This window comes from Falco peregrinus, chromosome 10 (assembly GCF_023634155.1).
Source record: "Falco peregrinus isolate bFalPer1 chromosome 10, bFalPer1.pri, whole genome shotgun sequence".
In the NCBI taxonomy this organism is placed as follows: domain Eukaryota; kingdom Metazoa; phylum Chordata; class Aves; order Falconiformes; family Falconidae; genus Falco; species Falco peregrinus.
In genome coordinates, this window is record NC_073730.1 from 2,242,234 (window position 1) to 2,267,643 (window position 25,410).

At 37.1% G+C, this 25,410-nt stretch overlaps 1 protein-coding gene across 2 annotated transcripts in view; it reads left to right on the top strand.

Moving 5' to 3' along the window:
- BRINP3 (BMP/retinoic acid inducible neural specific 3) overlaps positions 1-25,410 on the top strand; it is a 213,860-nt gene that overhangs the window by 167,964 nt on the left and 20,486 nt on the right. For both annotated transcript variants that reach the window (XM_005231130.3, XM_027777866.2), the window contains one exon: positions 5,726-5,948. In XM_005231130.3, coding sequence (XP_005231187.1) covers positions 5,726-5,948 — 223 coding nt within the window. The remainder of the gene's footprint in view (positions 1-5,725; positions 5,949-25,410) is intronic.

Consider the following 25,410-nt stretch of genomic DNA (forward strand, 5'->3'; position numbering starts at 1 on the left):
AGGTTCAGAATGGAAATAGGGAGAAACCTTTTCTCCATGAGGCCAGCTGATTCCTGGTTACCCAGAAAGGTTGCGCTGTCTCCATCCACAGAAGTTTCCAAGACCACACTGGACCAAACCCTGAACAACCTGACCTGATGTCAGAGAAGACCTACTTAGAGCAAGAGGTTGAACTAGAGACCACCCAAGGTCACATCAAACCTGAATTAACATCTGATCATATAATTACATTTTAAGAAGGGAGATGGCATCTCAAAGTAGTAGTGGTCTATAAAAAGCACCAGTCATTTGCAAGTAGTTTTCATTATAAATATGAGAAAAGATTAAATGCAATGTACAACGTGGAATCACTTCAGCTAATTCTGAAATTGGATGAAACACTCTCGTTTGAACTAGCATGTCAGACTGCACAAGTTTTCATTCCGACATACATTATCCCACCCTTGTTAAAGACTGGCCAATTTTTGTCAATTTTCCTTAAGCTCACTGTAACATTGTTGGAGCCAAAGCAGACCAGTTTTTATGTGAGGTATTGCACACTTCTAGACTGTGATGGCAGAATTTTAATACCTTCAGAGCAAGTTAAAGGAGCTTGATAGAAGAAGATGTACGCACAAATGGCAGATGCATAGATTTTACAGACGACGCTGAAGTGTCACAAACACTGTCAATTAAACTAATGAACATACACCATTTTATTTACTCCAAAGTTTGTCAAAGTATTTTTATTGTTACTCTTAGATAAATAAGGGAGAAAACTGTTTCATTAAATCATCATTTAGAGAAATGACAAAGCCCATTTCAATTGCTGCCTCATGGTAGATTTTTGACATGATAATAAGATGTTAAAAAGGGGGTTTCTTCTGCAGACATCCTTTTACTATTCATTACATGGAAAAACTGCTACAGTCCAAATTCTTACTTACTTTAGAAAGTACATGGCATATATATAAGCCTATTTTCAATGGTATGTTTCACTCAATAAAAGATTCTTAAAGTGGCCATGAAAAAATACTTTTTCAGTTATTGTCAGGTTGCTTTTGCTGAGATAATATCATTGCTTTTTCCATATTAGAATATTGGTAAATATATTAAAATTAAGTTTAGGTTAGACTATCTAATCCACAATTAGACAGCTTTCTACATTTACTGAAACATTATGTTTTAATCTCCAATACTAAATGTTTTGATGCCATAAGATTAAACTGTTTCATTTTAGGTAGAAGAGCTCATCAGAATATGACATGAAATTAAATGACAGAATAAAACTTGATCGAACGTTAGTATCCCAGAAGGTCTTTTCTAGAGACTGAGAAAAGATGGATGAAATTTCTTTCAGTCTACCTTGCTGTGAAACAATGTCTTTCTTGACACATCATCAAATGCAGGATATTTTCAAATTGTGTTTTGCTTTACGTTCTTCCAAACTGCATTTAGATTGCCTCCTCCCTTAATTTCTTCACTTGTACAATTATGCTGTCATTCATTTCAGCCATAATACAGAGCCAACAGAAAAAAAAAAAAAAGAAAAAAAAAAGATTTTTTTTTCTTTCTTAGAAATCCATGTCAAATTTGAATGTTCCTACTTATTAAGGGACTCAGGAATTTTGATCTTCCATACAGTACGTTACTGAGACGTCCTCAGACACAAGCTGTGACTTAAAGAAGCTATTTTATACTACTGCTCATGTTATCCTGACTGCAGAAGCTGAGATTGTTCTCTGCCTTTACACAGGGTGTGTCTTGGGCTGTGAGGAGGAAACCCCTCTGATTCCAACACCTGTAGACTAGAAATAGTATCTGTTCGGGGAAACAGTGGCTATATAATTAAAAAAAAAAAAAAAAAGAAGAAAAAAAGAATGACAGTTCAAAAGCTCAGTCATGGACTTACTTTGTTTAATGTAAAGAAAGTAAGAGAAGAAAGAGCAGTGATAGTATATGGCATTTTAATATTGCTAGCATTGCACTGCACAGTCAGACGTCAGCCTGGGGTACAATTATTAACCCAGGGTTCTGAGTTCCCAGGCTGGTATAAATATGTTGACTTCCAAGATGCTTCCAAAGATCCTCCAAAAGGGTTAGGAAACAAGCTAACACAAAACTTTTTGATAGCCTGGAAAAGTTAAAAAACCCCACTCATCCTCAACTGAAATGAAAACAGAAATGTGCATGGTCGTGTAGGTGATAGTCTTGCACAGGTCTTGTAATACAAAATATCAGGGTTATGCAAAATGTTCATAGAAGAGAAATCAGGGGTCCTAGTCTTTTCCAATGCAGAACAGGCACCTTTTTTCCTTGTAGTAGAGCATTGTCAAATCCTTTGATTTGTATTTTTCTGGCCTTTGCTAGCTCTGTATGCAGAATGTTAATCGTTGTATTCAACGCTGAGCCCTGCTCTGACACTGAATAGCACTGAGAATCTAAGTTAGAAGCTAAGTAGCTCCAGGTATTTCTTACAGCCTAAATATGTCTGAAGTTCATCTGATTTCAGCAATAATATTTGCTCCCATTGTGATATTTTCCATTTATTCTTTGCTGCTGCAATATAGTATGCCATTTCAATTTCTAGACACCGTTAATACAAAGATTTACTTTGCAGAAAGGGGGAAGTGAAAAACAGACATGACCAGCCATCAAATGAAAGTTAAACTTGTTTGATCAACCACTGCATATAGTTTTAAAAATTCCTCTGTTAATTGCAATTAGTTAAGAATATGAAGAAATAGTATTGCATGTGGAACCCATGTGAAAATATATGAGAAAGTGCTGAAATCATATCATATGTGGTATCAAGTATAGTGTTTTCAAAGTATCAATTTCTATGGCCCCCAGCACTGTAATACTGGCTGTTAATCCTCAGGAATGGCTGGTGCAATGTGTTGATTAGAGTGTAATAGTTTAATCATCTCTCAGTGTTAGGAGTTCATGTTGTAGTTTCACAGATCATGAAATGTGTCTGTTTAAGATATGAGCACATTATCTTTTCCTCTCTTTTTTGCAGAAGGCACTATGTAACCATGCTCTTTTTATCTCTCTCTCTCTTTTACCTGCATTATGGTGCTCATTAGCATGATCATACAGGGCGCAGGGATAGTCAAAGGCGATGTTTATTACAGGGAGAAAAAGAAGCATTTTCTTATTGAAAATGCTTTTGCATTACAAGTTAAGGATCCTTATCACTTCTAAACACTGCATCCGATTAGTTGTTAGCTGTAGAGCTTATTGCCATTGTGCAAAGGACAGCAAATTGACAATGTTTCTTAAATAAGTTATTACAGCAATATGAAAACTGAAAAGGCATCTTCTGAGTCTATTCTGTCCTCAGGGATTTGGGTTTATTTTTGGCTTCCTGAAATGGAGTTTAAGTAGATATACCAGTGTCTCAGAGGAACAGAAGGAAAATAAGAAGTTAGTGATTAAAACAGGTAGTCAGGAATGTGGCTTTTGGATCTGATCCTCCCTAGGTATATCAGTACACTCCTCTGAAGTCAGTAGAGTTTGGCCGATTTATACAGTCTGCAGATCTGCGCTTTGCCAAAGGACACACTTTGTAGCTGTTCAGTTAACCTTACTTCCTATTAATTCCTTTTTTTTTTTTTTTTTTTTAAATACCAGTTTGTTAAATTTCAAAATGCACTCTTTAGTCTTGGAAGGCTTTCCCAAGCAATGGGACTGTGCTTCCCTTCCTTTACACTTTGCACAAGTCAGACATGACCCTCTCCCACAGCATCTGTGCAAGCCTTGAATGGAAGCGAGGACTGGGAAGTGTAGTATGAGGAGACAAAGGCAAAATTGTCACTCGAGAAGGGGAAAACGGGGAACTGGTTTTCCCAAAACTACAGTAAGACTCACAGAGATGCTCATCTGATAATGTAGAATTTATTAAATACTCCTATTAATTCCAATTATTAAGCTACAAACCCAGGAACAGATACTTATTCTTTTTGGACAGAGGGTAAGAGCCCACTTCTTACACAAAATTAGGAAAGGGAAAAATCAAAAGATCAGAGATTCAGAATACTTGATAAAATAAAGAAACAATTCCTTTCCTCAGTCCCCTAATTTGTACGCAGGTCCACCAGAGGGGCAGCGGTGTTGTCCTCAAGGGGAGAATAATGGACAACTAATACCCAGAGGGAGGCATGAGGAGAAAATGAATAACACGTTTCCAAAGAGCTCTCAGATGAATTATTAAAACAACTTTATTAGATATAAAGTCATCATCTTTGCCCCTTACCTTTAATTTTTTACTTTCCAGAAGGCCTTTCAATGCTTTTTTTTCCCTGATGAATCTTCATCCATCACAGAAAATACTATGCCACAATAGGGCTGTCCTATTTCATCATGGCCCTGTGCCCCTCAGGATGTGGACGAGGGTCACTCCAGCTCGTTTAGAAAAGATCTTTCTTCTCCACCAATAAAAATAAAATATTTTGGCCTTCTATGTGTAAAAACATTATTAAAAAAGCTAAACTAAAGCCAAAGCTAAAATCAAAAGGCTTACGAACAATGATGGTAATCAAGTATTCTTTCATGCGAACAGACATTTTCCCCAATCAGCTCTCTCCCACAAGCAACCTAAAATCATAGCAATGTTAAATATTATGATAAACTCTAGTTTTTAGAGAGGCTGCTTCAGTCAGTTGGATCATTACATTCACAGAGTCTGCTGAAGTGCAGACTACCCAAAAGGAGCATCTGGCAGGGTGAAATCTAAACTGTGGGATAAGTGACTTCACTGCAGGAACAAGCTGGAAAAAAAATAAAAATGGGTTGTGAAGGATGGGAGGACAGCAGCAGGCAGGAAGGCAGGCAGGCAAATGTACTGATCTACGGAAACAACAAAGAAAAGGGATAAACTGGCATTCAAGTGTGCTGCTCATTTTCTCATTTTTTTCCCCAGTAATTAGAGCCCTTTTAAATGGAAGTTTATTTAGGTTCAAAACTTATTAATCAACATGTAAATTATCCTACTTATGCAAATAGATTCACTGATTAATACAGTTCTGTTAATAAGATTCAGTCTACATATTGTGGGGATGGAGCTACCAGAACAAGCAGAAAACATAGAATGTCCAAGGTAACAGTGGTCCTGTGATTTGAGAACCCCTTTTTACCGCTTTAGAGGTGGAGATACGAGTCAAAAAGAAGTTATGAGGACATTTTTGAAGTGTCAAATTACCATAAAATGCTTTGAAAGGCTCCATTTCAATTCTAAATACTTTTGAAAGTCTGATCCTTCATGGCTTGTCTCAGGTGAAATAACAAGTCTGAAAGGGAGCTGACCTGTAAAATGGCATTTACTTGCTTTGCCTAAATTTTGGAATATACTCCTTTTAAGACAGTTTCCTATCTTCTCCAAATGATTCAATATACATTGATCTTTAAATGCATGATTACTTTCAGATCTGAGATTTGAAAGTAAGAAACCCTGATTCTTATTTAATCTTCATATTATCCGTTAAAAAATGCTGACAATGCTTGCATTTGTTGCAACATCAATGTAAAAAAAATACATAAATATTTACTTTTGCTGGTTCTATTCTAATATTACCACTACAAATGCAATTACCTTTCTACTTTGAAAGAGTTAAAGTGTTCAATTCTAAAATTGCAGAAATTCAAGTTCAAAAATACTAAAAGTTCAAGAAAAGAATTAAAAGTTTTTTGCTGCAACAATAGCCATAACTACATAATTAAAGACGATGATTATTTTTTTTTTCAGATGAATTCAAATTATTTATGAAAAGGCTGCCCATGAATTATTTCCTGAACACATCTACTGTAATGCATTTGTGGACAATGGATTCTAATTTTCAGCGTCGCTATGAGCAGCTAGAAAACAGCATGAAGCAACTCTTCCTCAAGGCACAGAAAACTGTTCACAAGCTCTTTGGACTTAGTAAGAGATGCCATAAACAGCCCCTCATCCGCATGCCAAGGCAGAGGTAAGAAAGCCCATGAAAACCTGAGAAACTCAAACTGCTGTCTTGACACTAAAATCTCCTTAGGAGCATGGATGCTGGAATGGGTGCAGCACATGGCACATGCACAGCGTGTGATCTTTATATCTGTTGGAGCTGAACAATCCCAGCTTTCGATGTTGCCCCACTCATGTTTTCCTAAATATGATGGGAAAGGTCAAAATAAAACCTGATTTCTATATGACCGTGTATTATGTGAGGCAACTTAAAAATAACATGAGCGTACAAATCCATCCCATTTGGTCTGCCTCTGTTTTTACAGAACCGTATTTTCAGTGGAACTCGGCCAAGTGTAACAGTGCCAAATAATTGTATACTGAATACTGAATACCTATTCTGAAGCAAGCACAGCTATTTTAAGAACTTTCCAGGTCATTATACAGTATATGCTACATACTATCGATTTCTTGTCTCATTTGTCAGATATGAATTACGTTTGAAAGGATGCCTAAGGAAAGAAAATAGGAGTGTTTTAGTCCTCCCTAGAAACAGATCGTGAAAGCTAGCTAGTCAAATCTATATTAACATAAAGTGGTTATAGTTGATTGCTGGTCGAAAATGGCTTTATTGAAATTAGTGGAATAACACTAGAGTAAACCTGAAATGAATGAGCTTTTAAGGATGTTATTCTTCTGACTGCCAGCGTCATGAGCCTGGTACAGTGACTCCTGTAGCTAGCACATACCTTCGTTGATTTGAGAGAAACCTAGTTTAGGTTCAGTGTTCCAGGGTACTTTCCTCTCCCCTGCATTCAGCTCTGCTATTGCAGGCTAAGGCTCCATCACTTGCTTTTTGCCTTTTGGTGGCACTTAGCTAATCCTCCCCCTTTTTCTTGCAGAAGGAGACAGCTGTTATGGCTCCCATGCCCCCCTTTTTCTACAGTTTGCTTTGCTTTGTGATCTGCTAGTTGAAGCAAAAAAAAAGTTTTCTTCACTTCTGGGGTAATTTCATAATTAGAAAACATTCCACTAAGAAATGTTATATAGTCACTGCAGTGCTTCAGCATCATGTCTTGTGTTTCTTGGGCATGACCTGAATGAACGTTCTGCCAAAGGCATGATTCAACACGAAAGACTTCAGCAGGAACCCAGAGCTTTTAAAAATAAAATAAAGAATCTAACCTCACTTCCTTTTTTTTTCCCTACCAAAATATAAAATAATCAGGTTGTCCAAAATAACTCCCATAGGGTTTTGGGGCAATCTTTGGCTGCCATCAGTAACGGTAATGATAGAGTACAGATGAGCTGAGGTACAAAAAACAAAGATCAGTTGAAACGATTGATCAAAATACACCTTTCTTGTTATACAAAGGTATGCAGAACTTGTGAGTTCATGGTTTGTTTGTTAATTAAAAGATGTGGCACTATGCAGAATAGATGTGGAAAGGCTGGAGAGGGTCCAGAGAAGGGCCACAACGATGATCAAGGGACTGGGAAGCCTGCTGTATGAGGAGAGGCTGAGACCTGGGTTTGTTCAGCCTTGAGAAAAGGATTAGGGCAGACCGTATCACCATGTTCTACTTAAAGGGTGGCTACAGAGAAGACCGAGATTCCCTTTTAATAAGGAGTCACATGGAAAAGATGAAGAGTAATGGGTGCAAGTTACTCCTGGGGACATTCCAACTGGATACAAGGGGAAAATTTTTCACAGTAACAATGAGCCATTGGTATAATCTCCCCAGGGAAATGGTGGATTCCCCAACACGACACTTTTAAGATTTGTCTGTCCGTCTTGTCCAAACCATGCTTTTGCCAAGAAAGGTTGCATCAGATGATCCTTTTGGTCCCTTCCAACCTGGTATTCTATACCTCTGTGTTTCTGTGAGAATAAATTGTACTAGCAATGAGTTTGCCTGTTTTACAGGGAATTGTGCTGAGCTTTCCTAACAGTTTGGTTTAGCAATGTATCCCTAATTTAGGAATATCCTCACTTTTAAGACAATTATGTCCTATTTTAGTGACTGCCATAAATTTTTTTCTAGTCAGTACAGAGGGAGATTTGACATATGATGACATAATGATGATCAATAGATGACTCAAAGATCTGTGCTAAAGGCAGGTTTGGGAATACTTAGCCAGTGGGATGCATTTGCTAAAAGAGAGCATTTTTGGAGGCTGGATTCCATCTGACTATCTGGGAAAATTGCCTTCTGACATCAAGGCTTTTATGGCTGATAAGAAGAGCTTTAAACTGAGAAGTGAAGGGAAAAGGTCAAAAGAAACTGGTTTAATTTCCAAACCTGGTTTAAAAAAAATCTGATAGACCAAGATACATGAATGGATAAAAGAATATCAGTGGTGAAAAGGCAGATAGTGAGGAGAAAAAACCCCACAGGTATTGCTAGAATAGTCTTCAGGTACTTCTCATGATGACGGTATACCTAATGCAAACAAGGTACTGAATTTTTCAATATAGAACTGCTAACAGGTAAGTACACACATGAAGAGCAGGTAATGCAATGGAGAATGAACACCTGAGTAATGCAGTGGAGAAACATGAATTATTACTCAGACAGAATTATTGAACAGGTAGCGCAGCAGAAAGTGAGTGGAATAACAGAACTGAAACCAAGTATGAAAATTCTTGTGTTTAAGTGAAGATAGAAATGGCAGCTTCATGTGCCAATGATATTCTAGGCTCCAAAGAAACAAGAAGGGGGGATTAGAACAAAGTGTAATCTTTTCCAAAGGCTTTTCACACAGCTCCCTCAGATTAGTGTTTGGGCTCTGCTATTTATAGTTAAGTGTTAATTTTGTTATGGAAAGAGAAATTAGACTGAGTTACTGGAGATATAAATACTATTTTAAATTGTATTGTATGGGCACTTGTCTTTTCAGATACAGGATAAAGATCCAATGCTTCAGTTTTTAATAAAGGTCACGATGCTGACAGTGAGTAAAAGCAAAGTAACTGTGCTAATGTTTAATTTTAGTATGTATTTCACAAGTCAGTAGAAGTTATATACAAAGGATTTTTAAAGGAATATGTTGAAAGTGGGAGCTGGTTTCCTCTTCCATGAAACTGGGATTTATGTCTTAAAAGTTTAATATAATTTATAAAAACTTTCTGTGAGACTGAGTTTTATAGGGATTTATCTACGTACTCTGCCAGAAATTCTTTCATTACACTTGAAAGAGCTCCTACATATGGTCAAGTTTATAATTAATTACTGGAAATACCTGTCTCTTTTCACTGGCCTCAGAATTTTGTTACTGAACATGAAACAAATTCGTGCTTGACTTTTTTTAAAGGGGACTCAATTAATCAGTTACACAGAATTGCTTACAACTTTTTCCGTATTTCCTGAAGAACCAAGCCACTTAATCATAGGACTAGATTACATTTATATTTTAATTTTCTAACCCTTGAATCAAAATAACATTAAATCCTCTAACATCATTGTTCATAGTAGAAAAGAGTCAATTAACTTGCAAGTTAAAGAAACTACATTCCATGTCTCCGTTCTAAAACAGTTTATGCTCTTCATCTAGAATAATGTATAAATAGTTTTCTTTCAGTCTGCACTAGCAATCAGAACAATGTCTTATTTACTGCAGCACTTTTGTATACACTGGGGATGAGAACAGGATTACTATTTTTATTCTATTCTGTCCATTGAAAATCTTTTCAAGTTCCAGATGTTCTTCCCAGATTTTAAGCTTTCTTTCATTAACATGAAAAAGAACATTGTTCCTTTTCCTGAAAGACAAATCATGCCAAGATACATCAAAAGTCCGTAGATTTCCATTATAAACTGTTACAGTACTGCTTCACCTGAATTAATCAATACACTTTCTGTAGCCAGTGAAGTATTTACTGGTTGTCTGAGTTCAAAGAAAAATACCAACCAAAAATTCAAAACCAACAAGGAGCACAGGATTTCCCATGTAGATATTATATTCTATTCCCATGTTCTATATAGGGATGGAATGATAAAACATTCCAGTTCAAGAGATAAAGAGAAAAAACAAAATTATAAAAAATACACTCTGAAAAAAACCCCGTGATATCCCGTGGATTTATGCTACCAGGTGAGCTACTGCCTCCATGAATCTGAAGCTCTGCTGCTTCAAAAGGCTCAAGTGATTATTACTAATGTGTTCTTACTGCATTGACACATCAGCCCTAAAATCCTGCAGTACCACATGCTCATGCATTGTGTTTGCTCGGCAATTGTTATTCCACTAGATGGCCAGCTCTTGCTGCAGTTTTTATACAGGAGGTTGTTGAAACGCCACTAGTGGCACAATACATTTTGCTTTGCAGGAATCAGTAGGTGTTGTAAAATGTATATAAGAGGTTGTTGAAACAGTGCTAGAAGCACAGTACATTTTGCCTTGTAGGGATCAAGATGAGGTTTAAACCCATATGTCTGCTCTAAGCTCATCATGCTAGGAACAACTGTTAATTTTTGGAAGCAGTTTGCATATGGTATCTGGGGTCTAGTGTATCTACACTGAGAAAAGGACATAGTAATTAAGTTAGCCCCAGCTCTCCATTTCAGCAGAATCTTTCTGGAATGAGGTGAGAAAGTGATGCCCTGTTACAGGCAGCAAAAGGCAGGCTTCCTTACAGCTTAGGCTGAGCCTTGCGAGTCATACCTGCACTAAAATAGATCTGTATGTGTGTTATTCATGTTATATCTCTGTGTGTGTGTGTGTGTATAGATGTATATTCATATTATATATATATATATATATTCATGTTAATATCACCTTCGGATTGATTATTCTAATTTTTCACAAACAAAATAAGTGGAGGAAATAAAGAAAAATCAATTTTACTTACAAGGAATGTCCATATAGGACACCGTAGCTCACATATTGCAATAGAAAGAGGTAAAGCAGCAAGCAAAGTTGTGGTTATGTATTTGCCACTGTGTTATGGGCAGGGAAAGCTGGTTCGGTTTCTGTTTTGGTTAACATAACAGTAAGATTTCTTTTTAAATGTAATGACTGTATGCTGAAAAGCTGAAAATCACAGGAACAGAAGACCTGATCCTACCCATGGATTGCTGTCAGTAAAATACCTGACTTGAACCAGTTCTGAGGGTAAACTGGCCCTTAACATCCACCCAAATTATGGAAGCAAAAAGAGAAAACTGGAATACGTATGCCTAAGAGCATAAAAGGAATACAAACTATGCTGGTGGAGGAGAAGCTTCACTTTCCCAAATATTTTTCAGTTAGAATGGAATGATTTGCTGTGATTGGATTTAATATCCAAACACTACTGAAAGACATTGAAAACAGGGAAAAGCTTTCATTTCTTCCTTCAGAAGTGCCAGTTTGGCACTTGATTTCATTCTTTTCTGCGTCATTCAATTTGGTTCTTGGCTAACGTTATCCATTTGAGTGAATGCACTCAGTACAGTATATTGCTGTATGTACAAAACTTATTTGCATGCTGTTTAAATCACTTCATAATGAAAAAGCATCACTTGAACCCAAATTTAACCAGCACAATTTGTTATTTAATAAAGATACAAACAAAGATATTATCAGCAGAAATGTGGTGTAAATAAACAATAAGCCAGTGGAAAAAATTACATCTTCCTTGGCATAATAAAAAAATGATAATCTGCTGCAACAAACTCCAACCGAAGATTTTGAGCAACTCAAGTAAATAAGCATTTTCATTTTAAAAGACCAAGGTACAACATTTACACACAAAAGCATGTAATCTTGAATATAATGTCAGTATTTGAATTTTTGAAGATACTGGTTGCTTAATATTACCATATAACTTACAGTGAGGATGTTGGTTATACCAATATTCTAGCCAATTTTTTAAAGGATCTTATTCTGGTAGCACACGCTGAAAGCAAATTTAGACAAGACTACTTCATATCTATAAAACCATATTTTTAAGTAAGGTATACAAACCCTTATTTGTGAAAGGAAAGCCATTCTCAGCAGCCCTATGTTTGAAGCATATCCTTCATAAAGGATTTTCTTTAAGAAACATACTCTGAAGCTAGTGTAGCCTTCAAAAGAGTTCATCGCCAGAGACAGTGAATGGCTGCATCAAACAAAATTGTTGCAGAAAGAATTCTGGTTTTCAAAATCAGAATTTATCCTGGAATTTCCCACTGAATGTACCACGGGCTGCTATAAAAGGAGGAAGAGCTATGACTTTGCATTTTCTCATTTTTCTCTTCTTTTTGAATTTTACAGAGCAAAAAATTCACATGTCCTAGGAGCACAACAGGGCTTGAATACTGTAAAAACATTTTGGAGAATGGACTTGTATCTTAGTCTTCTCTGCAGTCCATATGCAGAAGAAAGATTTAAGATATCTGACTTTATTATAGTATCTGTAACACAGTCCATCAGAATACTGAGGGCTTGAAAGCTGTTCACTTCATAATGCTTCAGAATGAAATACACACACACACACACAAAAATAAAAAAAAAAAAAAGAAAGAAAAAAGATAGTGTAGATTGATCCCACGCCCTCAGGATGTTACACAGGATTAATTCCTTGCATCCCAAAGTTGCTTATTAGCTACTTTAGATTGCTTTGCTGTAATTGATTCCTGGGCACAAAATTACTAAGGAATAAAATCTTCCACCAAGGAAGCCACAAAGTTCAATACATAGAAGTTTCCCCATGCATCACGCAGAGATTTTTATTTTCAAAGCACATTTGTGGCATTGGATGTAAGGGGGGAAAAATCTAATTACACATCACTTAGCAGACTGCTAGAATGAAGGTGAACAGCGAGTCTAGATGAAAATCGTGGTACGGAAAGACAATTTAAGACAGCTAAAGCTCAGCTGAATGGACTGGGTCTAATGTGTATGATGCCTCTGAACCAGAGGTGCTAAACAAGCAATATTCTGTCTGGTTTTAGAACATTGTCTCCTCTTAATAGAGTACAATGTATCATAAAGATGTTTCTAAACAAAAGTCGTTCCAAGAAAGAACAAAGAAAAATGTACTTAGATTGCACATAATTTTGCATTATAAAAAATACCAGAAATTTTTTGATCTGCTTCAGTTAAGATATTGCATGTGGGAGTTAAAAATGGGATTTGCAGGTTTCAATGTAAGGGACACCTCTCAGGTGGAAACTTTGATTAGATCTAACACACCAGGTGCACATCTGAAAGTTGTATGCCGTAGAAAAGGAAGGTGATAAGATGAAAGTATGTGAGATAAAATGAAGGTCAGTTTAGCAGTGGTTGCTTTACTAAGCTGAATAATAAGGCTGCATCTTTTCTCGAAGGAAATAAAATGATCCGCTTTGAGGTGATACCTTTAATTGGATTGGGGATTAGAGTTATTTAAAACTAACGTGACAGACATAGAAATATGACATAGAGGCCTGCAAACAATAGGTTTGATAACAATGACAAGCTAAGATAAACTCTTGTGCATATGTGTTTTCACACATATTTTAATAGCTGTATGTACATGGGGCTACACTGCTTTTTAGCATCTGTCCTTGTAATACATTTTCTTTCAAGGAGGTTTGGTTTTGTAATGTTGCAGCACTTTATTACATAGTCATAGAGGCTGTTCTTGATCACATGCTCTACAGGAAAAATTTTCCAGCCTCCCCACAGCTCCACTTTTGATTTTTTGATGCATAGCAATATTAGAATGAAGTAATTTCACGATATTATAAAGCACTGTGAAACTAGCAGACAGGCTATATTAAGGTCATAGAGCAGGAGTATGCCAGGCTATCCCCAAGGCCAGAGCTTCCATGCTCTAGAAAAACCATATGTGCAATATGTGGAATGAAATCCACATTTCTCATGCCAATGTTTTGTCCTTTTGAAGTGTGGACTACTTACCAGTGCAACTGTACCCTAATAGTAGTGCTTTAGCAATCATATTTTGCATTTTGTCGTGTATGCAAACTCTTAAAGAAAGAAAATAATCTTAGAAAGAATCATCTGACATGAAAGGAGCTATATCAATATAGGATGATATGATATGATATTAATTTAATATTGCAGGATGTTGTATTACACCTTGTTCTGAGACTTGCAGTACCGAAGTATGATTTATGAATCCCTACCCGCTCTGTAAGTACTGCTGCAGTGGCGAATGGTCTGTACTTTAAAAGGGCAAAACAGTGACATGAGAGATTTGACTTTATTCCATGTATTGACCATATATTACATACTATTGGTGAATATTTAGACAACACTTCAAAGGAGACAGTGTTCAGAAGTGAAACAGCAAATGAGTCAAGGAAATAATTTCACTCAAGAGTTACTACTTCAGTGTCGATCTCTTTCTCGCGGGCTCTCTTCTAAGAGTACCAGGGTGATAGGAACAGAAGTCCCATATTACTTTGGAAGACCAATTTCCTCTAAACAGTCTGGTTCTGAGAAGTGGAAAACTGGGCTCAGTTTCTGCTTCTCCCTCATGAAACATTATCTAGAGTATCCATTTGTTTCAGACGTGTTAACACTCATTCCACTACAAATTTCCCTGGCCCCTTTTACCTCCCAAACCTCCTTGTTGTTTCCAAACCAAGTGTCCAGACTTCCTTGTTATTCCCAGGAAAAATTTGTAATGCAATTGATGCTATCAGTACTGGAGCCTGATAATTTGAAGACAAGTGGCTTGAAATAGCATTTTATTTTATAGATGTCGTATCAAAAAATAAAAGCACAAATTAAGAAAAAGCTGCTGCAGAATTTCGGCTATAAAGATGCAGTATTCAGCACATTTAATGCCCAGCACAGATCTACAATACTGAGGGGCTTGGTTTTGGCCTTTTGGTTTTTACTGTGAAAAAAATGCTGTAAAGGACCTTCCCTCAGGCCAAATTTAAAGGTATCTTAATCACCTATCCACATGAATCACTTGTAGAAACATCAGAGCCAACACTGTGGTGAGTCACAAGGCTTGCAAGCCTACACTTTAAAATAATTACTTGACATGTGGATAGATCCTGGCACACATTTCTGGGCTTGGCAGCTTCTGTTTGCTCCTAGCCTGATGACCATCTGTCTTTGTAGGCAGGACATGTGACACGATGGCCATGATCCTTTCTAGATAGCACCCACACACACCTCTAAACATCATGGTAATGCACACAGTTGCAACCAGAGGTCAGGCAAGGACACCAGAGTGAGATACTGGATCTTGGAGCATCCTGGGCTTCAGGCTGTCCCTAGGTCAAGAAAGTGGCAGTATCTTCCAGATTTCACCTGCCTAATAAGAGCATATTTAAACATTGCTTTATCTGATAAAAGCATGTAAAATGTACCATAAGGACCATCTATGAATTATTAAGTAAGGTAGGAGAAAAATAAGAGTGATCTTTGATAGTCAGTCTCCAGCATAAGACTTCCTCTGTGGAGTCCCCAGAGTCCCTCAGTCTGTGCCCACTGGTTGTGGTTTAACCTCAGCCAGCAACTACGTACCACGCAGCCGCTCGCTCGCTGCCCCCTGCTTCCCTCCCTTCCCTGGTGGGATGGGGAGAAGAATCAGGAAGAAAAGTAAAACCCATAGGCTGAGATAAGAATAGTTTAATAATTAAAATAAAATAAAATATGCTACTACTATTACTAATAATAATTGTAATGTAACTTGAGATAATAAAGAGAGAGAGAGAGTAATACAATGTTAAGAAAAACAAGTGATGCAGAATACAATTGCTCCCCACCTGCTGACCAACACACAGCAACTGGTGGCCTCTGGCCGACTCCCCCCAGTTTATATACTGAGAATGGTGTTGTATAGTATGGAATATCCCTTCGGCTAGTTCAGGTCAGCTGTCCCAGCTCTGCTCCGTCCCAGGTGCTTGTGCGCCTGCTCACTGGCAGAGCACGGGGAACTGAAAAGTCCTTGACTTGGGGTAAGCACTAGTTGGCAACAACTAAAGCATCAGTGGGTTACCAGCGCTGTTCTCACACTAAATCCAAAACACAGCACTGCACCAGCTGGCAAGAAAATTAACTCTATCCCAGCTGAAGCCAGGACACCACCAGAGAACAGTGACAATAGCAGTGACAATAGGCTGACATATCACATCTTCCTCGCTCGCTTCTGTTTTGCTTCTTTTAGAGCGATACACGGGCTGTCTCTCGCTCTGTGTTTGTACAGCACGTGCCGCGGCAGGGCCCCAGCCTCGGCTCAGGCTGGGATGCGTTGCTGTAACAGAAATGCTTTTCAGGTCTGCACTGTTTATAGTGAAAATGTGTCTCCTCTGTGAGAAGGTGGTATTGATGTAAAGCACAAGAAAGCTTTGGCATGATTGCAGAGCGAAAGGGAAGATGAAGGTTGGATTGTGTGTGTGTGGGGGGATACTGCCATGCATACCCATATTTCAGGCAAACCCCTTCATCACTCTGATGCCTCACTTTGACAAAGAGGTCTCTGCTTGTCGGGTCATTTCTGTCAGCACTCTGAAAACAAGGTTTTCAGGCTCTGAATCAAAAACTTTGCAATTTAACAAGTCAAAGGACTATAAGTTAAGCATTGACACAGAAATGGACACATACAAGCAAGTATGTTATATTTCTCACCTGTTCTAGTGCATATGCAATTTACTTGTTAGCTCACTGGGAAGGTGATATACTAGCTCTCCAAGGGGACATCAAACACCACACTTTAACCTTCAGGGCTGTGCCTCGGGTCATCTTAGTTAAAGACATAGAATAGCTTTGCCTTCAGATAAATTTGAAGATTGGATAGTTTCAGTCCTGCAGGTAGTGGATTTTTAAGCTTTTGATTTTTAGAAATGCTTTGAAAAGCACTGTAAACCTGCACCTGAATTGTTCCTATTATCTCATGTCTACTCTTTTGTTCCTTTTATAAAGAAATATATCCTTTGCTTTCAACAGGCAGAATGCTGCAATTCCATTGTGTCCTAAGTGCTTCCAAATGACATAGTTCTGGGAATAGGTCTCCCGGATATGCACATATATGATCATGAAAAGACTTATGCAAAGTTTGATATGGCTGTTTCATACTATGTAGTCCTTTCATTTGCAACACAAAGACAGACATAACTCTAATACAGCAGCTTCCAGGTCATTGGATGGTCATTATTTCATATTTACAGTCTATTATGTCTTTTATAAAACAAAAATACATTAATTTTTGGTGCGATATGTTTGCTATATTTTCTTATGTGCTCTTGATATCAGCAAAATAAATGAATAGAAAGAATAATGTGCATATAGAAAGGTAAAGGGTAGGGGCACATTTAATTTTTCTGAAATTGAACTGCTAGATAAGAATTCAGTTTGTGCGTAATTGCTATGGATACTGTCAAGGGTAGAGTATGCACAGAAACAGTAGGAAAAAAGTACATACAACAGTACTTGATTTTTGGAAACATAAAAAACCCCCAAACCTCTGAAAAATCAAAAATTTCAAATTATGAATTCAATACTGGTATTCTATGCACGTAGCTGTGCATGGATTGGCAATGACAATGCACAGTTCATTTACCCCCAAGAATACCAAGCAGCAAACTGAACATCTCTGCTGACAGCAGCGATATGACATGAGCTAGAAGCTGCCTTTGTCCCCTCCCCTTGTCTGTCTCCCTTCGTGCCTTCCCCCATTGCTGATGGATTTGGTACTCCAGAGAGGTGCCCGTCAGGCAGCTCAGAAGCATCCAGCCCCCTGACGTGCTGCCAGAGTTGGGGTGGTAGCAGGCCCAGGCTCGCACTCTCTTGCCAACATGTCTCAGCTTTCACTGGGAGGGATCATCGCTGGAGGTGTGAAAGCAAGTTCGTGACAAATAATAAATTCCATCGCGTTTTATTCATTGGCTTCTCGGCTGAAAGCGTCGGCAAGGTCGCCAGTTGTGGTGGTGACATGTGCTGTGTGGACAGATGTCACCTAGGGAAAAGCTTTATTGTTGAGGTATTCACCTCATATTTTGTGTTGTCAAACATTTACATTCCTGACAGATTTCTTGCAAACTTAATGTAGCTCAAGAGCTGCGCTCGAAGACCCCAGCTAACACAAACCAGCTCCAGAGTTTTCAGTTCAGCTTATGTCTGCTATGTAGCAATATCTGGTGAGGTACAACCTTCTGTCCAGTATGATGATATACAACTTAGATATTTTTTGTATCTCAAAAGATATTCCAAGTATTTAATAAGCAGCAGATTATCATCTTTTACTCTGGGAAACATTAGGGTTAGAAACGTTTCAAGAGAGGGTTCTGCTATCCTTGTTCAGGTTGACCAAGTTGCTTGTCCCTGGAAGAAGGTCATTTTCATTCAGACTACTTACCAAACGAGAGCAGAAAATACGAGTGACAGAAGTTGCCCATTAGAAATATTAATTTTCAGTGCAATTGTTAACTGCCATGGATGTTTATAATCTATGAGGAACTCACTATCTTAATGACGTATAAACTTAGGTCGTATGTTTTATGTGGTTCTGGAAAGAAAAAAAGCAATGATTCTTTATTAGTGAGATTTTCCATAAAATGTTATTGTACAAAATGCATAGACCTATAGTTGTGCATTTTTTCCCCCAGATATTTCTGTCCTTTTGGAGAAGCGCAATAAATATAACAGAGAATGAATACAAAGCACTGTGTTATCAGGAACATACTTTAAAAAAATCAATTTTAAAGTCTTTTCTTTAAGGCAGGAAACAGAAATGCTTCAGGCTGAGAGGATGCGCATGAAGCTTTATTTCATGAAGTGAAGGAGACCAGGGCCTTAAAGCAACATGCAAAATGAAAACAAGATTGCCTTTCTGTCAGGTTTCCTTCCTCCTAATTCACAGTTCAACCAGTGTTCTGGAGTCAGTTGTCTCCATATCTTACGACTGCATAAGAAATGCCAAAGTCAAATGTCTAAGACATCTGCATCCTATGGCTTCAACCTGCACCTCTCTGAAAAAAATGGCAGGAAGGTTTTTATTTCAACAGGCAAGTTTCAGAATTCATAAGAGGAAATAACATAGAAATCACATCCGGGGATCCCACGTGCTCTACCTATCCCACGCAGCTGGAGAGCAAGTGCTAATTCAGAACATGTAATCTGTTTACTCATCTGGGGCATGTTTTTTTGGACTCTAAGGCATATTAAAGGGATACAATCACTAGTATAGTTTAAAACTGATGACCACAGATCATTAAAAAAATCCCTCAAGTAGCAGATGATACAGCACAGCTGCAGAAGGCGTTAATTCCAATTAATTTGTCAGGAAATTATCCCAGTCATAGAATTACCAGTTTTCTAGAAACCCACATATAGAACCACAGACGGTAAGTATAAAATAAAGGAGTTATGTATTTCAAGAAGCAGAAGTAATAAAAATTTTTGGCACTCCAGACAGAAAGTGACACTTGCTGATTTTCTAACGTAGTTTTATTTTATCATCTTTAATGACTGACTGCTCTCAATTGTTGAGCTATTACAGTAAGAAGATGACCCAAACTGAACCAGACTAAACCATTATTTGAATTCTACCCAGAATCACTTTTTCTTTGCTTACTTTTCAATAATAAATAGTTCTATTTGTTCAAAACTCAAGAACCGATGATAATACACACAATCTCGACAGAGTCAAGCTTTTTTCCCCATTGCGCAGCTGCTGTCATATCTACCACAAAATTTATTTTCCCCAGGTTTTAGTTAAAAAGAAAAAACAAAGAAAGTTTTGAATTTTTTATTTTCCTTTGGTTATCTGGCTCTTTGGTGATTGAGATTCTGAGATAAATAGTATGATAAATAAATAAATATGCCAGGAAAAACTTCAATATGCATTCAAACATCTCCTCATTACATAAAGTGCAGCAAATGTCAGGATTTGTTGCATCAATTTAAAATAATGTATAAGCCTTTGTATTAAGAAATTTTGAAATAAATTCACTTTTCAAAATGTCTACCCTTCTAAAAAGCAAGAATTAGAAATCTCTTGCAACATTATTTAGTTTGTGTTCGTTATATTTGCTAAGACTCTTCTTCCTTATTTTAAAGAGCAACATTTCCGATAGAATCTGAAATCAGGATCGGTATCTTAAAATTTTTGAGTTCTTATTTTTTTAGTCTTCCAAATTTAAGAAAGTTCTGGTTGATAATTAAGAAGAAACCTAAAAAAGTCATAATTGACCTCATAATAACCCAAAGGCATCATGCCCTTGAAACTGTGCATATATTATTCCACATATTTTTGAACAAAGTTACCTTAATTTTGGAAAAAAATGGGAACAATAACTGATGATTTTTTTAATGTAAGTTGAAAGCTTACCATCTGTGTAGATTGCTTCATCAGTGTATTATCTGCAGAAAGCACTACTGGTTTAGATAATTCCTGGAGTGATGGCTAAGATACAGTATAAATATAAATGAGATAGCTGGCAAATACATCCAAGATGTGAGCAAGGTACTGTGAAATGGATAGCTAAGCTGCTGACTGTGTTGTCCCTAATGTTCCTCTACAAAACTTCACTTAAATAAGCTCTGAGTAGAGACCAATGTAGCAAATCCCAAGACAGCATGCAGACTTTCTGTTTCATCAATTTAGCCCTCAATACATTGCAAAACACTTGAGCAGCATTTCTGTCTTGCTGTGTCCAGTCCACAGTTTAATGAGTCTTGCCACTGGTATGAGGTTGTTCAACATTAAGTGATTTTTTATTTCTTCTGCTGACCATCTGCTGCATATGCAGACTACTTATCTATGTATATCCACATTTGGATATAATGTCAATTGCATTGGAGAGGAAACATTTTACTTGTGGATTAAGAGGCGAGCAAAAGTTCATGAAAGCCAGAATCCTTGGCTTTGAATGATAGTAGAGAAACAGGTTTCCACCCATGAATATTTAAAAGGAAGTCTATACAAAATATCTGCATCTGTGCTTCTAAATGTTGCTCTAACTTGGTGTTGGATTAACTTCAAAGATAAAAATAGACCCTCTGTCTACGAAAGGCAAAATGTCCCTGTACTGAATAGAGATTAGTGTCCTGACACAGAGGACTGAAGCTTTATAAAGAAGTTTTCTGCAGGAGGCACCTGTGAATCTTGGCATATAATGATTCCAGAGCCTGTTTCTTCTTTTTGCTGAATAGCAGACAGTCATCTGGTTATAGAGGTCTATAGACAAATTCAGATGAACGGTGCCATGCAGTTGTGAAATTGATGACATTGCAAGTCTCAGTTTATGGGATCAGACATCTCACCCAAACTTGCAAATATATTTTACAAAAAACCTCTTTTAATCTATTTTGTCTTTGAAGTTTGCAAGAGCATTCACTATATCCTTTCCACACTTTGTGTGAAGGTGATAGAGAAATGGAACCCATATACTGTGTGTGTGAAATTCACATAATTCTAATGTAATTCCTAATTTAAAAGTCTAGCCTTGATAGTAAACATAATGAGAAATACCTTGCAATATTTGCAGATCATAAACCCTAATCATTGACATAAAATATACAACTCTGCACACAGAAAATCATATTCACACATTTACAGAAATTTAATGAATAAAATTAAGAAGAACATTTGCAGAACTCTCTCCAAAAGAACTGTACAACTTTCCTTCAAAACAGTGAAGCAGAAATGTCTTGTGCACACAAGTTAAAATGCATAAGACTTTGTATCTTAAAAAAACCCCACAAATAAATGGCTTCTTAAACCTACCCTCAGGAATTTTATAAAACTGTCTTGCGTTGTGAATTCTGCTCTTTCACTCTGAGAAGCTTTGTTTTAGGAAGGTACATCACAAATTAATCCCTCTGAGTCACAGCACTTTCCACGTTTTGGAAGAAAAGGCTCTATTTCACAACATTTCCTTGTTCTGATCTGATGTATTGCCTTGATGATTAAGTAGAAAACTGGAGCTTTCAACTATCAGATAAAAAGTGGTGACTAGTTACAGCAGTTTGCTCTCTTCCTGACCTTCTTACATACTCCTTTTTTTTAGATCTGAACTCAGTTGCTTGATCACAATTCAAATCCAACATCACATCAATGCTATCAGCTCCAGGAAAAAAGCCAGCAGTTCTGACTATTTACTTCTTTGCACTCTTAGGTCTGCAAGCTCCCCTGGACCTTAATAAGATTTTCATTTATTTATTGGCAGCATCAGTCTAGCATGGATTCTTCTGAACCCCAAATAATCTAATCCCCTCTCCCCGCAATGATGTAGTTTAACCACTTGCTGTTATTTTGTGCCCAGTATCCTCATGGAAAAACACAGATGCTACATCAGTTTGGACAATCTGCAAAGAAACAGAATAATTGAATTTTTTTTTAAAATATTTATTTATTTATTTTTGTGCAGTTAACACTTTATATTTGGATATAGAAACTGGCATGCTTCTGAAGTTTCATTTGCTTGCATAGATTTCTAGGTTGTTCTGCATATGTTGTTGACATCAGAAGGTGCTGAATTAACATTTCCACTGGAGGAAAGAAAGATTGAGTGCTTAATTTCTTGAGAAGATAGCTTTTAAAATGCAGTTAAGGTATGCAACTGACAGTATTAAGGCACCTGAATGGCAGTAACACTTTGCATACTTTTAAGCTATAAAGTAAAACTGAGTATGATTAATGGGATGGCTTTACACATAACAGCACAGCTGGGGATTATGTTATTTTATATTCATCTTCCAAACTCCCATAAAAGTAGATTATCGTAGCATAGCACTTCTGAATAGCTACTTGATGATTGGAGTCTTAACAGCTCCCATGCTCTTACAAAGGGAGATATACTGCATGGAAACTCGGTCTTCCTCTGTGGAATTCACCCTTCAAGCAAGATGAGGAATATAAAACACTGGAAGGCTCTTTAGGGGACGTTGAGGTCATTAGACAAGTATTGGAAGAGATGTAAATATTTGGTTGAGCCCGGGAGCACACAAACAGGATTATCTGCTTAACTTCTGTGTCTCAGGTGGGCTGAGGAGAGGCTCAGGGCATGCCCGGGGCTGGGGGGCTGGCGGTGGGGCACTGGGGCTCTGAGGACCAGCAACACAGTTGTTACTGTACTTCATGGTGACGGGATTAGCCACAAAGCCACAACTATTTTCTGAAGAAAGGGCCTATGTACTTTTAAAGATCGAGTGCATCTTCCTTCCATGTCCTGTCTAAGCCTAAAGAAATGCCCCGGGGTGTCTGCGGTACCGCTAGCAGCCCCCCCGGTGGGATGTACCTTCGGGTGTACGCAGGCACCTGAATAACCTGGACAGCCACAGAGAGGCGAAAGCGTATTAACAACTCTGAATAAAAAGGGTATTTGACTTACGGTTTTTATTGCCCACTAATTACAGGACAAAAATTTGCAACCATCTAAATTCTGCTGAAACTCAGCCGGAATTAGAACTGCTGCCATGTGTCATGCGAAATCTGGCTCACAAAGGACGTTCATCTGACGGGCTGCTGGCATCAGCTGGAAGATACCCACTGATCTCACAACGAAAGAATAAGAGTTCTCCTTTATAACACCTATCTGAATATTATATATATTCAGAAATATAATAGCTATCCAAATTAAGATACTTTTTATAACAAATGCCATTTCCTTGATTAATAGTCCTTTCCCCCAAAATTTTATTATTTATGATCAGTTGAGTCACAAGAAGAGAAATTTCTTATTGCTTAACTTCTGTCCCATTCTTTTTTCTGTTATTTATGACAGAAAGTTTACCATTAATGAAATATTAACAATTTAATTACATTACTTTTAACTGTAGCCATAGTGAAAATGTTTCAGTTTGATTTCTACAGCAGCAATCGTGTTGATCTACAGAACAACTTGACAGGTATCAGATACAGGTAAAAAGAAAATTAACACTGAAGAAATAAAAATTTTCTGAAGTTCCTTTACACAAATAAAATCTTCTGAGTACAATTTTAGCTCTTCCCCCCCAGTTTTTAATAGAAGAATAATACTAATTAAATCCACATTTCTGAACTTTGTTCTTCAGTATGTATGCTAAGGACCAAACAAGCTGTTGACATGGGCTCAGATACTACTTTCCTGTAATAATTTTTAATTTGTTATGGATATTTTAAGCTTTCAGTGAATGAATAAGAGAAAATGTTGAATGCATTTTAAAACTGTGACTTGCTATAGAAAATTAACTTTGTTCAGCTTTTTATTTGTTAGTATATGATATTCTGTATCTTTGTGAGGCAATGACTATATACTTAACACTGAACACTGTCAGTATTTTCGATATATTAATACAATGTCACTTCTGTGTTCCTCAAGTTCTTACAAGGACAGATCCTGCTAGGAGAAAATGGAGTTTAATAAGAAATACTTTAGCAGGTCAGAAGGAAATGAATAATATTAAGCAACATATTGCTTTACCTGACAATAAATAGGAATAATGCAAATATACTAACCTTAATAAAACCATCTTCATGATAAATAATGTAAGTACATATTAGCAAATTGTGTTATACAGTTAAAAAATACACTCATTCTTTACGCTTCAAAAATACACCTAAATAATAGTTTCACTCCAGTTGCTCAAACCCTGACACACTGCTTTAGAGAACGTTGGCTGTGAAAACAAGGATATTCTTAAGGACTATCCCCCCTTGGAATGGTTCAGCTTTGCATACTGACTGTAGTTGTGAGTTTGTAACTCTTCCGTGGCACCCTGTGATAAATAGAAGTGCACTGTACTGGTGGATTTCTGAATATACCAAATGCTGGTTTTACTGAATTGGAGAACAAGGAAGCTATTGGCATGAGCGAGTAGTGTTTTCCTGCGGTCATTTTTCATTTGTCATAAACAAATTACCTTGGGAGAAAGGTGATATATCTTAATGACTTCAGAGAGACTGGTTTTGGCTTTTGACTGACTTCAGTGTTCATAGAAGATCTGTTAAAGATGTGATTTTTGACAAAGACACAATTTAAAATACATCAGGCATCTACCAGACTGTTTCCTTTTTGTTTTTTATTGTTTTGATTTGGTTTTTTTTTTCCACCTAAGAATCTTTATCTTTTCTAAGCAGTTGTTGCCTAAAAAAAAATCATTAAAAAAGAAAATAGCTCTGTAAGCACTGAACTAGTATGTCCTGTTTACCTATAAATTAGCCTCTCGTTGAATTCCTATGTGAATTTATGGAATATTTGAGCTTACACTGCAACTTAATAGGCTGTCCATCCTATGGACTGTCTTCTTTTGATAAAACAAGGAGGAACTCAATATTTGTGATATTTCTTCCCCTTTGCAAATTTTTGTAGATACTAGCTGAACACTTCCAAAACTTGCGGGCAGAAATAATGAAGGAATGGTAGAAAGGACTGAGCGATAATACTGCGAAGTTTTGTTTTCTTCAGAATCCAAGTGGGAAAACACGCAACATGAAAACAAAACAAACAAGAGTGGCTCCTTTAGAGTCCCAAATGAAAAATCTTAAATGACAGTGAGAATATTGAAAGTCCCAGCACCAGAAAAAAAAAAAAAAAAAAAAAAAAAAAAAAAAGAGGATTTTTCCTTCATGACTATCT